At 42.4% G+C, this 13,623-nt stretch overlaps 1 protein-coding gene across 6 annotated transcripts in view; it reads right to left on the reverse strand.

The window, feature by feature from the left end:
* The window catches only part of rbms3 (RNA binding motif, single stranded interacting protein), a 273,592-nt gene that overhangs the window by 109,303 nt on the left and 150,666 nt on the right, over positions 1 to 13,623 (reverse strand). For all 6 annotated transcript variants that reach the window (XM_056398859.1, XM_056398860.1, XM_056398861.1 and 3 more), the window contains one exon: positions 13,012 to 13,103. In XM_056398859.1, the coding sequence (XP_056254834.1) occupies positions 13,012 to 13,103 (92 nt within the window). The remainder of the gene's footprint in view (positions 1 to 13,011; positions 13,104 to 13,623) is intronic.

The raw sequence follows: 13,623 nt of genomic DNA on the forward strand, positions 1-13,623 counted from the left end.
TTAAGCAGATCAACTGATGTGCAAAGAGCCTGGAGTACATATTTAAGGTGTCTCCAGTCTTATTTCACTGCATGAAGGCAAAGAGCTGATTCTGTTTGACTGCTAACTTCAAAATGAATCTGTGAAGAGTGTACTGCTCTGCAAATTAGCCTGGGAGACATTTTGTATCTATGTCACATAACCAGCAGAGAGAAGGATGCGGATGGATGCTCCCTCTACTGAGCGGATGGTTTGATAGTGATCACATCCCCGGTTTTTTCTCCCTTTTTCCCTCTTGTCTACCATTCTCAGTTTTAACTTTCTTCGGCTGTCACACTCCTCTGGAAGAAGGCAGTCATCTGCTATGAATCATGCCATGCTCTGAATCAAATGTAACAACACAGACTTGCAGCCATGTAAACACAGGCATACGCAAATGATGGCAACAGACAAATCGCAGTCGCTGGCAGAAACAAAGACATTCCCGTGAGCTGAGCATGTTTGACGCATATGAAAACGTACACATCCAAGAGAAAGCGACGGAGCAAAGACAGAGGAAAAAAAAAAAAAAAAAGCATGCAAGTAAAGAACTGAGAAAATCAAATATTTTGACATTCAGCATTCAAAAAATATGTGAAAATAAAAAAGTAAAACATTCAAAATCACAGTAATCATTCATGGCAGTAAGAAAAACCTGAAAGGAACTGCTAAGACATCCAGGGGGCATTTTAAGATGCTGTCAAGAGAGAGAGGTCACCACCTTGATCGTGGCATACGATAACACGGGGACAACAGCGCTGAGATAACCCAAAAGATAATGCAAAGATAAAACCAAAGATGGCAGCTCGATAACCCTCACACAACATAGCTGCGACACAAAGACGGCATGAAGAATACTAAGATAACGCTCAAAACAATGCCGTGATATCACAAGCAAAAGCAACAACAAGCCGGCACTTGGGCCGAACATCAAACATACAGTAAGTGAAGGAGACAGAAAAACAGCTTTTAAGGTTGGAGTGGAGGAGAAACATTGAGAGACATAAGAAAGACAAATGGAGATAAGAGAGAGAGAGCGAGAGAGTGAGAGAGACAACAGAACGAGCCAGCATGCCGTCACACAACAGACATCACAAGGCGTGCAGACAAAATATTGACACTGTGCAGAGACAAAAAAAAAAAGAAAAAGGGGGCAGCAGAGAATTTAGTGACTTCAAGATAAGAGTTGATATAAATAAATGTGCAAGAAAAAGCAACATTTGCATGACAGACTCTTTGTGAAGGCGACATTCTCAAATAAACGGCTTGATTGTTAAAACACGCACGCTGAAACTGTGCCGTGCAATACAACAGTGGCGACTTATGTAAGTAAACAATTATTATAACATTAAAAAAAGGGGGCTAGAGACATTGCAAAGTTATCAGGGAGAGGTTTTTTTTTTGCCTGTTAGAAATACACTTGAAACCATGAGTGGGTTTTAGGAATCTGCTGATGTTTTGCTTTTGATATAAAAGACTTTGGAGGACAGGCAATGATGTGAAATCACCTCAGAGGGGCCTCTACACCCACGTGCCATACATCTACCTGTCTCCTCTTAGTTTCTCCCTCTGAACTGCTGACCATCTCTTACTCCATCCAGACCCTGGAGAAAAAGAACCGCGCAGGTAAAAGATCCTCCGAGCCGCCCCTCCCTAAGCTTAACTCTTTTTCTTTCCTCTCCACATCCATTCCCTCTTCTCCACACAGCAACAGTCGCAGTGTGTATGTACATACGGTATGTGTGCGCCCACGGGGCTTAAGGGCAGGTGCCCTCGGAGCTTAGATAAATTACGCTGACCTTGACTTCTTAGACCTCTGAGGCAAGACCTCAGTAGAGCGGGAAGGTCAGGGCAGCATTTTTTTTTTCTCATTATCTCTTTGACATGCAATAAAGACACACATCCTGCCAAAATGAACATTTCACACGATCGAAAACGTGATACGCCGATGAGAACCTTTACTGTCTCTATTTCCATCTCTTCCTGTCTTTATCTCCCTCTTCCACGGCTGTGTCCACACACTCACACACAAAGACTCATGGGAGTAGTGTCAGAGAGATGAAAAGGGACCCGTTACTCTGGCTTTCCTCCTCCTCATTAAGCAGAATGGGACTGGGACTGGTGTCAGAGAGCTGGTTCATCAACCCTTCAGCAAGACAGAGCCCCGGCCCTGATCTCCCTCCATCTCTGCTCTGCCTGGACTTGCTGCTCCCTTTTCCTACAGACCTCTCACATATGATTGAAGACACTAGAAATGGAAACAGTCAGTGTAATTTAACATGGCAGTCCTGTAGAATTTGTTAAAGAGGGAGGGAAGTAGTGAGGGAGAAATGGTGCGATGGAGAGAGGAGGATGGGGGATAAAGGGAAAGATAGAGGAAGTCGTAATAAGGAAAGTTGTGGTTGATGGTGTGAGGACAGCTGGCTAACGAAAAAGGAACAGGCACGTCTGATAGGAATCATTTGATGTGAAAAGAGCTAGTTCAGTGAATCAAAGGGCAACTGTACGTAACACTAACTAGAACCTGCACTGATCACTGCAAGGAAACATTTATACTGTATGAGGGAATGAAAGTAATTAATGTCCTTTTTATTTCTTTCGCTAATACACTGTTTGAAATAGTAAACAAAAGTACACTGTGTTATCTTCTATCTGCAATAGAAGCCCAGCTATGTCTGGCAAAACTGTTTAAGTGTAAGCGCTGATACAGGCTCGAATCTGACTGTGCTGCAGCACCCGCAGCTATGATTAAATATGATCTATGCAGAGTGACTCTCAGTGCGACGGGAATGTGAACTCACACAAGAATGCAACAGTAGCTTAAAGTTGCCATATGTGCTTATGACGCTGCAGTGGAAGGTAACGTCCTATGTTTTAATATAGCCAACTCATGTGTATAAACAGTGGGAAATTGACATGATCAAAAAGTGGTATACAAGGTTGACAAGTGTGTAGTTTTCATATAAAGCCTTTACTTCTTATTTAGAAGCATATAACAATGTAATAAGGAGAGGACCTATATCTCTATATCTCGTATCTAACTATGAGAAAGCTTCAGTTCTAGTACTATATATATATATATATATATAGACTTATAATATAATATCTTCTATAATTTGTGCACTTTAGTGTTGTCACTGTCGCTTTTCAGTTTGCTCCGTCCTCACAGGCCTTTTCAAAGCATTTAGAAACCAGAAAGCAGCCACTGTTATTAATACAGCCCATTTTCTAAAGTGTGCTACTACAAGGTAGACCATAGTATCTGCTACTTATCTTCATATCAGCTGAGTGAATACATTAATGAATGAACAAATAAAAACATAAAGTCTTACTGACAGTCACTTCTGTGGGAATTTACTAAATCCTCTTGCAGGAAGAGGATATTCATTAGTGCTGCATTCATGCCCTTCATTCACTATGAGGACTAGCAGAGGCACTGCTATGAGATGCTCCGATACCGTTTTTGTCTTCCCAATACTGATTCCAATACTTGACCTTGGGTATCGGACGATACCAAGTACTGATCCAATACATTACATAAAAAATTAATAAATAATAATAATTTAAAAAAAACACGCATATACTACTAACTCTGTATAGATGTGATATTATTGCCATCATTGTTGCATGGCAGGGCTCAGGTTAAACCCTTTGTGAAAAAATGAACACATGACATATGCCATAGAATCTTTCTTTTATCATCTAATTTGATTGTCAGCCATAAAAAAAAAAAAGTAGGAATAAATAACAATTCCTACAGTAGTTGTCCTAACACTAGTGCCACCCCTGGAAATGGAGGCAATGCATACTGTACACATTTCCTTTTCACTTGTGGGACTTTCCAGTGTAACATATTGCCAAATTGCCAATTGTGCTGGCTACTTTTTTAGAGCAGCGAAGAAGAATTGATTTCCAGGAAAATGGTTGTTTTTATCTGGGAGCGAAAATATAAAGTTTATTAATAAATAATTAATCGGATCAGTGCGTAGACTCATCTAATCACTGACGCCTGATCCAGTATTTTAGGCAGTATCAGAGCCATTTCTGATACTAGTATCGCTGTCGGAATAACTCAAGTATTCACTCGATTGCGGCCAATGCAAATACAGACTGGAACGCATGTTCTTCGATACCGCACGTGTCTTTGCTCAAAATCGAATCTTTCTTTTAGATAAGCTGTATATGTGTGTGTGAGTAGGTATGCCATTGTCATTCATCCTTTGGAGTCCCTTCTTTTAAAACTTCTCCTGGTGCTTTCCAGTCAGTCGGAAAAGCAACAGGTTTTTACATTCTAAAGTATTAAGGAGGAAAAGGCTGTTTTATTTTTTTTACATTTCTGAGACCACATATAAGCAGCTGAAAGAAACTGACAAAAAATAGGTTACGTGAGCACCACTCAAGTTAAAATTACAGTTCTCAAGCCTAGAGGATAGCAGTAAGTAGCCTTGCAGTAGTATTTCTGACACCTAAAATTCAATGAAAGAAAAATGCTCAGTGCTTTCCCTTTACGTAGATCAACAGTGTGGTACCTTAGCTGAATGCTGAGAAGCGCAGTATGGTATTTAAGGTTAAGGGTAACAGCACTGCATAGCAGAGGTAGGTATAGGGGTGGATGGAGGGATAGATGGAGAGATGGTGGGACATAGGAAGGACTGGGGGTGGCTGGCATTGAGGAATCTAATCCCCAAGTTAATTGGTATGACTGATGAAGACAAATTGAAATGGGTCAGCTGAATCAGGGAGAGAGGATGGCTGCAAGAGAGGGCTCATTGTGTACAATGCACACGTAGTTTAACACAGAAAGGACGTGGATATGCATTCGGAAGCATATAAAGACAGGTAAAGGTGAGATGTTTGGAATATAGCTGCTTAGTTAAATCAAGATAAAACCCTGGCAGGAAATGAACCTGTGCTGGTTAAAGATCAAACCAAACATTCTTGGTGATAGCTTTCGATAAGGTGGAAGGGTTCTCAGCTTTTCGCAGGTTGTCTTCTCAGGGCCAGCTGAGTAAATGAATGCAAAGCGTTTCACCTGGTCTATGTGTGTCAATGCTGAGTGTGGAAGCCCGGTCCTTTGAACGTTGTCTCTGCGGGCCTGCTAATTGAGCCAGATCAATTCACAGAGACGGCGAGCAGGTTGGCACAGTTGCCACATCAAAGAGATTCTAATAACTGCACACTGTGGCCATTACCAAGCCTGAAAAAGCCATATTTATGTTTGCATCAAAGCAAGCATGGCAGCATTGAAAACACCCAGAATGCAGGCCTTCACTATTCTTTTTCAAGCCGTACAGTTTAGACACAAGGCCATTTTGGAGCAATTTGGGAACAGAATAGACGCTATTCACACATACATAAATACAACCACTCCAAACTGTACTTTAATTAGATCCCTATTTCGCTGCGAGTGGAGACCAATAAAAACACACGCCAAAAGAATCTAATGACAGACTGTAATTGTTAAAAAGAAATTGCAATGATGTCAAAATGATTCCTCTGTATCTGTGCTAAGTTTCACACAGCAGCAGTCTGGCAGGATTAGTTATGCTGATGCTGTCTATTGCCAGTTATGCCTTTCCTCCCCCCTGTCTCTCCATCTATCTCTCTCTCTCTCTCCAACTCCCTCTGCCTGATAAGTGATAAGTTTGTAACTTTGGTCATTAGCGCTGGCCTGTCTCCTGCTGCACAGGCTGTCTGAGGCGACATTATGGCTGGCATGCCGCTCACTCTCGCCTTCCAGTGCTCTATCTTCCCGCGATGTCTCTCGCTTTTTGTGTCCCCCTTTCACCCCATTTTTCTCGCACTCTTTCCTAACTTCTTTGCTTCATCTCTTCACTCCAGCTTTCACTGATTTATACTTAGTCTCAGCGCCTCTGTTTCTCACTCTGTCTCACGCTCACAGCTCGGCACGTCTCCGTGCTGCTCGGCGAAATAATTTACCGCACGCAGCGCTCCTGTGGATGATTGAAGCGTAATTAGACGGCAGAGACAGTGGAAGCCAACGGAGGTGCTTGGGAGCCAGTGCTCGTCAGATGGTCCGTCTCACTCTCATTGGCTTTGCCCTTCAAAACTATCACTTCTGCTGGAGGAGCAGGGAGGGGAAGGTGTGCCGAGCCACACCACAGTCAACTACATTGCAAAGAAATTACATGTTGGCAAGTGATTGTATCCTTTATGCTTTATTTTATGTGTACCAACATTTTCCTTCATTCATGTCGATGCAAAGGTTGCATATCTGAACGGAAACACATTATAATGGAAAAAAATATATAAACTTCTTTAAACTGGCAAACCTAAGTGCTGATTTATTAAAAAGAATATAAAAAACAAAACGTTAGCAAGGTTAATTCTTTTAAATTCAAGACAAACCCACATGCATACGGTATGGGGAAACAAAGCAAAAAGGAAAGAGACATACAGCAATTAGCTTTCTGCTACAGAGTACCTGAAAGTCACCTTGGTGGAGAGGAGGCTACAAAGCCACAGGTGCTTGCTAAAGGACAAAACTATAGATGACAACAAAAAAGTGAAGTATATACACAATATGCTTACTAGCATCCTTTGGATCTTTACACCCTGCATTCAAATGTGCAGCTTGGTAGGCAAAAAAATATGGAAGGAAACAAGCTGCTGTGAGTGACTATAATCATAAGGAACCCTGTCAATTATCCTGCTGTATTCACAATACAATATTTTCCCCCTACATTCTCCTCAGAGTTAACCCATGCTTAGGGGAAGGCAGGCTTCGCTAGGCTAGCTGTTGTCAGCAGGCAACTTTAACAGCACTGTCAGCCAACCCTTTGATTATTTCCCGGAGGTCACCCTGTGTTGAGCTGAACTGTGAGGTCCTGGAGGTCAACGGAGCTAAAACGTCAGAGGAGTCACCTTAAAAGGATAATAAGAAGACTGCTGACTGACTGTGGACCACCCAGAGTGGAATCCGTGCTTTTCACATGAATATAAATGTGATATTGACAGGAAATCTTCCACAGGAGAAGAGAAAGGAGAAGACGGCAGAAGAGACAGAGTGAGTGCAAAGAGGAGTGAGAATAAATGAGAGAGAAAGTGAGCAAGAGGACTGAACACGCTGGTTCGTTTCACACCGTTAAACCATCTGAAGCATCTGCTGGTGACTACTGGTTGATGTGCCGGTGCGAGCACTGTGTTATAAACATTTGGGATTCACTTCATGGAGGCACTTTAATGATGCTTTTAGCATAATTTCCCCACTGTAATGTGAAGTGAAGGGCGAGCAGCGCCTTCCTGTCTGCCTGTAGCTTCTGTGAACCTTATAAATATTGGCTATTGGAACAAGGGTAGTAATGGAGGCACACTGCACCACAAGCTCCGTCACCACGGCTTAAACCAGGGCATCTGCAAAAGCCCTCCAAAATCAAATCGTTTTCAAGTAACTGTGGCGTAAAATTTATTAATTTTGTTGTTTTGTTCGTTAATTTTAAAAATGTATCCTTTTTCTACATAAAAAATAACATCATAATGGAAGAAAACCATATAGACACATCAGGAATCAAAAATAGAAACTAGAAAAGAGTTTTACCAGACTATTTGAAGGATAAAACAAATTCAAATGACACACATTCACACGCATCTTTATGAGTGGAAGCAGTAGTATGAGTATCACAGAATTTGTGGTGGGATTCAAAGAAAGAAAGTGTCAGCTCTGAGTTTATATTGGTCCTAAGTATGTATAACTTCAAAGGAGGTTGGATATTGTCAGACTCCATAGGATGTCAGAGTTGTTTTGCTAATTCTAGCCTGTCCACAATGAGAAGAGAAGAGAGTACAAAAAAAAAAAAAACAGAAAGAAGAAAAGGACAGCTTTGTTTTCATCCGGACCGTTATCAGCAGAAGCCGACTGCAGGGAGAATAGGGAGGGATGATTTCCATAAAGACTGGCTGTTGTCTGAAAGCAAGCAGCTGTCAGGCGGAATTACCTCTCCGACACAGACACCACAATCGAGGGCGCCCTTCCCATAATTCAGTCTGATTGGCTCAAGGGGAAAATGGCAGCCTGTGGAGAGTGAGGCGAGCGGCTGGTTGACAGGTTTGCATTTGCGAAGCTAGACGTGGCGTTTACCTGTTATCATTCTGTCGGCTCAACGTGTCAGTTTTCTCAGTTCAGAAAGCAACCTCAACAAAGTGACAAAGAGAATAGAGTCCACGGTGTTAGGAGGCAAATACGCGCCGTAACATTATTCTATGCACGCACGCACGCACGCACACACGCACACACACACACACACACACATAAGGGGTGGGGCAAAATCGTAATAAATACTCTGACGAGTCACAAAGCTTGTCTGTTCCATTTGAGTGACAGCACATCTGTACATGTTGTTAACTATGTAAAATGTGCATTAGGTACTTTAGTACATTTTGTCATCTTTAAAATTCTGTAAAACTGAATGAAATGTAAAATAAAATGAATGCTATTGGACCACCATAGTAAAGGCAAGAGTCTTGCTGAGGGCTAGCTGAGAAGATCAATACCACTGGAGCTACTACTTTTCTTAGCTAAGCATAGCAAGACCGGAAAGTAGGTAGAAACACCTAGCCTGGCTCTGTCCAAAGTTTATAAACAGCCCACCGGCAGCTCTAAAACTTGTTTTTATCAGTTTTATCTCAATTATCCGATCCATTCACAGACAAATAAAAAATAAAAAAAAAACGTTGTATTTCCGTGGTGATTTATGTCTAACTTTTTCTTGGCAACCAGTTGCTGGGTGCAGTGACCTCCTGGTTGGCTTGCAGTCTCACGGTGATTAAACTGCAGGGAGTCACTGTGCTGTTTGCCAAAAAATAGTTACAGAACATAACTCCATGTAAAATCACAGTTTGCATTTTTCTTTTTTTTTTACATCTCTATCTTTGTCCAGATTAAACAAATGAAATACAACATGTTAATTTGTTATCTTAAGTTAAGTTTGTTGACAGATTTGGATTTCCCCCTGCTTCCATTGCCTCCGGGCTCTAGCTTAATACTAAACACACAGACATGGGAACACTTTATTAGGAACACCATATTAATACTAATCCCTTTGTTCTCAAAACAGCCTCAGTTCTTCATGGCATGGATTCAACAAGATGTTGGACACATTCCTTTGAGATTCTGCTCCATGTTGACATGATTGCATCACATAACTTCTGCAGATCTGTCAGCTGCACATTCATGCTGCCAATCTCCTGTTCTACCACATCCCGCCCCCCAGATGTTCTATTGGATTCACATCTGGTGACTGGGGAGGCCACTGAAGTTCACTGAACTCATTATCTTTTTCATGAAACCAGTTTTGAGACCACTTTTCCTTTGTGTTATGGTGTATTCTCATGCTGAAAGTAGCCATTAGAAGATGGTAAATTGTGGCCATAAAGGGATGTATATGACTGGCAACCATACTCAGATAGGCTGTAGCATCCAAACCATGATTGACTGGTATTAAGGAGCCAAAAGTGTGCCAAGAAAACATTTCCCACACCATTATACCACCATCAGCAGCCTGGACTGCTGACACAAGGCATGTTGGGTCCATGGATACATGTTGTTGATGCCAAATTCCGACCAAATTCTACCATCTGCGCGCCTCAGCAGAAATCCAGATTCATCAGACCATTCTACATTTTTCCAGTCTTCAAATGTCCAGTGCTGGTGAGCCTGTGTCCACTGCAGCCTCAGATTTCTGTTCTCGGTCGACAGAAGAGGAGACTGACGTGGTCTTCTGCTGTTGTAGCTCATATATCTCAAGATTCGAGGTGTTGTACATTCTCAGATGTTTTTCTTTCTCACTACAGATGTAAAGAGTGATTATCTGAGTTACCTTAGCATTTCTCTCAGCTCCAGCCAGTCAGGCCATTCCCACCTGACCTTTCTCATCAACAAGGCCTTACTGTCTGCAGAACTGCTGCTCACTCTATGGTTTTAGTTTCTAGTAAACTCTCATGCACTGTACGGTATGTGCAAATATACAACAACAAATATGTATATGGTTTTGTGTGTGTGTACAAATGATTAAGATTATTATGTGTACGTTCAGAAATAACCAACCACATATTAAGCACAAGCACAGGCACACACACAATAAAATACACATTGTCAAGTTCATACACAAATTTGCACACAGACAAACAGACATACACACAAATACACACAAATGCTCCACACCTATGCTAAGTGCTCTTATCTGTGACTTGTGTAGAGGTGAGTGACAGGAAGGGAGGCGCAGGGGGGAAGTGTCCTTTAGGTGTCTTAATTATGGCTCCTCTCCTCCCTCTCGCTGTCACCATCCCCAGGGGAGGGCAAGACAAAAGGAAGGCAATGTTTCATCTCTGCTGCCTTGGTATTTCAAATTCCAAGGGGAGTAAGAGAAGAGAGACAGCAGGCTGTTACATTGGAGAGAGAAGAGGAAATCAAGTGACGCTTCCCTTTTCCCTCTGTTTTCGCTCTTCTTGCCTCCTTTGCAGCTGTATTTAAAATAAGCCACCTTAATAAAAGCATTTTAATGGCGTCAAGGCAGGAAAAGAGGCAAAACTTGATTACTGTGACGGTTTTATTTAATGAGCTCAAAGCCTCTGGCTCTGACTTGCTATTCGTTTATTACTTTGTTGTGGAGAGATATATGTGACAAAATGGAGCAGGGAGAGTGAGAGAATGAGGCTGAACGCTCTTATTGCGGAAGTCGTCCGTGGCATTAGCAATCGTCTTTGTGATTTACACCTTCCTCAAGGCTCACCTGGGTTTTCATCCGGCTCCGCCAGGGGAACACTGTTCCGCCGCAACAGAGCCGAGGGTGTCAGAGACACCTTGGCAGGTAGCAAGACACAGAGACAGCCTGCTGTTAATTATTGATGGGAATAAATTGCACTCATTGGATGTTTGGCAGGGCAACACATGGTGGATGAGAATACAAATGTGTTTATGAATGTGTGAGTGTTTGTGTGCGCAGAGAAAAAAAAAGATGGCAAGAGGAAATGGCATTAAGCAAAAGAGAGGGGGATTAGAGAGAAAGACGAGGAGACAAGGTAGAGGAGGAGGAGCCGATAGAGTGATGGTAGTGATACCTGGTAAAGAGACATTAGAGAGATGCAGAGGGAGTCTATAAAAGCAAACTACTCCTTAATGTCTCTCACAAGTGTGATAAAAGCACAGAGCTGCAGCACAGAACGTTGGCCGTTCCATTCGTGTGAACAGAACAAGGGAAATTCAAAAATAAACTCTTATACACGGATGCTAATAGTAAATGATTTTGTGAAAGTGCCCACACACACACACACACCGGACATACAGACACACCAGACACACACACACACACACACACACACACACACACACACACACACACACACACACACACACACACACACACACACACACACACACACGTTGTTAAAAAGGTCAGCTCTTTTGTTTTGGGACACAAGAGCTCACTCATGAAAATATTGACTGAGTAAAGGGGAGCAATGCAAAGTGTGGTCTTAAAATCAGATGGGCAAAGAGCACTGCTTCTTATCTATATTCTGAGAGCCTGCCCTCTTATAAATATTGGAAGGAGGACACTGGTGGGGGAGAGGAAACGGCCAAATGGTGCATTTGAGAAATGGCACACCTGAGCACCGCACAGAATATCATCTCCTCCTGTCAGATCTCATCCCATTTGATCAAAATAATTGCCACATTCATCGTTATCATCAATTCTGTCATCTTCACCGGCGCCGTGGCCATTCTCCGTCTCATCATGGCTGCTTTGGCTTCAAGGGGGGGATTTCGGCATCAGATCAAATGCAGGCCATCTCATCTCAGAAAAGCACTCATAATGTACCTTCATAGTCATCACCATATTCATTGCTTTAATGCTACTGACATTTTGTTCACCTATTTAGATATTCTGACACCTGCAAATCTTCGGCCGGTACAGAAATAGCCCGCTTTAGCCACGTGGGCTTCGTCTGTCATTGATGTTCACAGAGATGGCCCTGCTGTGCTTTGGTCTATAGTGGCTCTGTGCACAGTCAGCATGGAAATGAAACATTTTGAAAAGATAAATGAGACAAGGACAGTCGCCTCGACTGAGGGTCGAAATGCACCAAACAATATCACAGATATTTCTTGTTCTGGAACCACAGTTCTTTTGGGGTATAGCTAATGAGCCTGTTAGCCAAGTGACAATCTGCTAGAACTGACAGACAGTCAAATATCTAATAACTGATGTTAAATCACAATCTTAATATACAATATATATAATATACAATAGTCTAAGGTTGAATGGTAGATAAGTACATACCCTGCCAGTGTGCTTTTTAACCCTAAGCCATACCTCTCCTTGTGCATCTATGTCTGTCAACCTGGCTCCATTGTGCAATTCACTGGGGCCCTCTTTGTACTACTGAAACAGCCTCCATCTGCTTCCACTTCAACAGGCTAATATTACTGCATAACACAGGGCAAGCAGCTGGTCAAACCTCAGTCAAAGCAGTGATAGCCCCCACACAGGTGACCAAGTTAGTTTGTCACGGAATGATGAAACACACACACGCCTGCACATAACAACGTCCACATAACCACTTGAAACAAGGGGCCCACAAGTGAACAAGCAAAGTTTTAATACTGGCCTGTGTGAGAGAACAGATTTGCCCTGTCAGAGAGTGTGAGGAAGATAAAACAGACCTACATGCACAACAGTCGCCTCCCAATTTGTAATATGAAGATACACAAATGTAGTTAAAAGCCCACATTCAAGAGTCTTCTTATATTTAAGTGAAGAAGTGTGTCATTAAACAGCAAAGCAACATGGAAAATTACTTTTTGTAAAAATTTGTTTATGGAAAAAAACAGTTTGTATGTGGGAGCTTGCAGATCCATCAGCATCTAGTGTTAAGTGTACAATGGTAAATCCCTGGAGGGAAGTGAATGTGCAACAAAGCGCTAATGATAATGCAAGAGGAAGTGGTGATGCTAACTTGTTTTTAAACACTCCTTACCTTGGCCATTTGGGCCTGCACCCCAGTGGCTTTGAGAGACGACACGGCCTTCTGTGCTGCAGCTGGGCTGTCGAAATCCACAAAGCCATAGCCTGGAGAGAGGAGAGGAGAGGAGAGGAGAGAGAGAGAGAGAGAGAGAAAGAAAAAAAAAGATGAGCATTAGAAAAGAAAAAATTAAGGCAGATGACTAACAAGGAGAATGACAGGCACTTGGTAATTGTAGCAGTAATAGGTTGGTAACATGACTACACAGACTGCCAGTTCTCATATCTGGTGAGCACTACATTGTTTGATAATTAGTGACACTGACGCTCATAGGGGGATGCTATGCATCTTAATTAGCAGCATGGATGAGCGATTCAGTAATAACAAACCCCGGCACCCTGCCCACCTCCACCTCCACCTCCGCGCGCACACACACACACACACACACACACACACACACACACACACACACACACACACACACACACACACACACACACACACACACACAGACACACACACACACACACACACACACACACACACACACACACGCCTGCAAACAAAAAAACAAAAACACATAAGCACTGAGTACAAATCAAGAATGAAGACTATCGCTGCTGCAAT

Source organism: Seriola aureovittata, chromosome 16, assembly GCF_021018895.1.
Source record: "Seriola aureovittata isolate HTS-2021-v1 ecotype China chromosome 16, ASM2101889v1, whole genome shotgun sequence".
NCBI lineage: Eukaryota > Metazoa > Chordata > Actinopteri > Carangiformes > Carangidae > Seriola > Seriola aureovittata.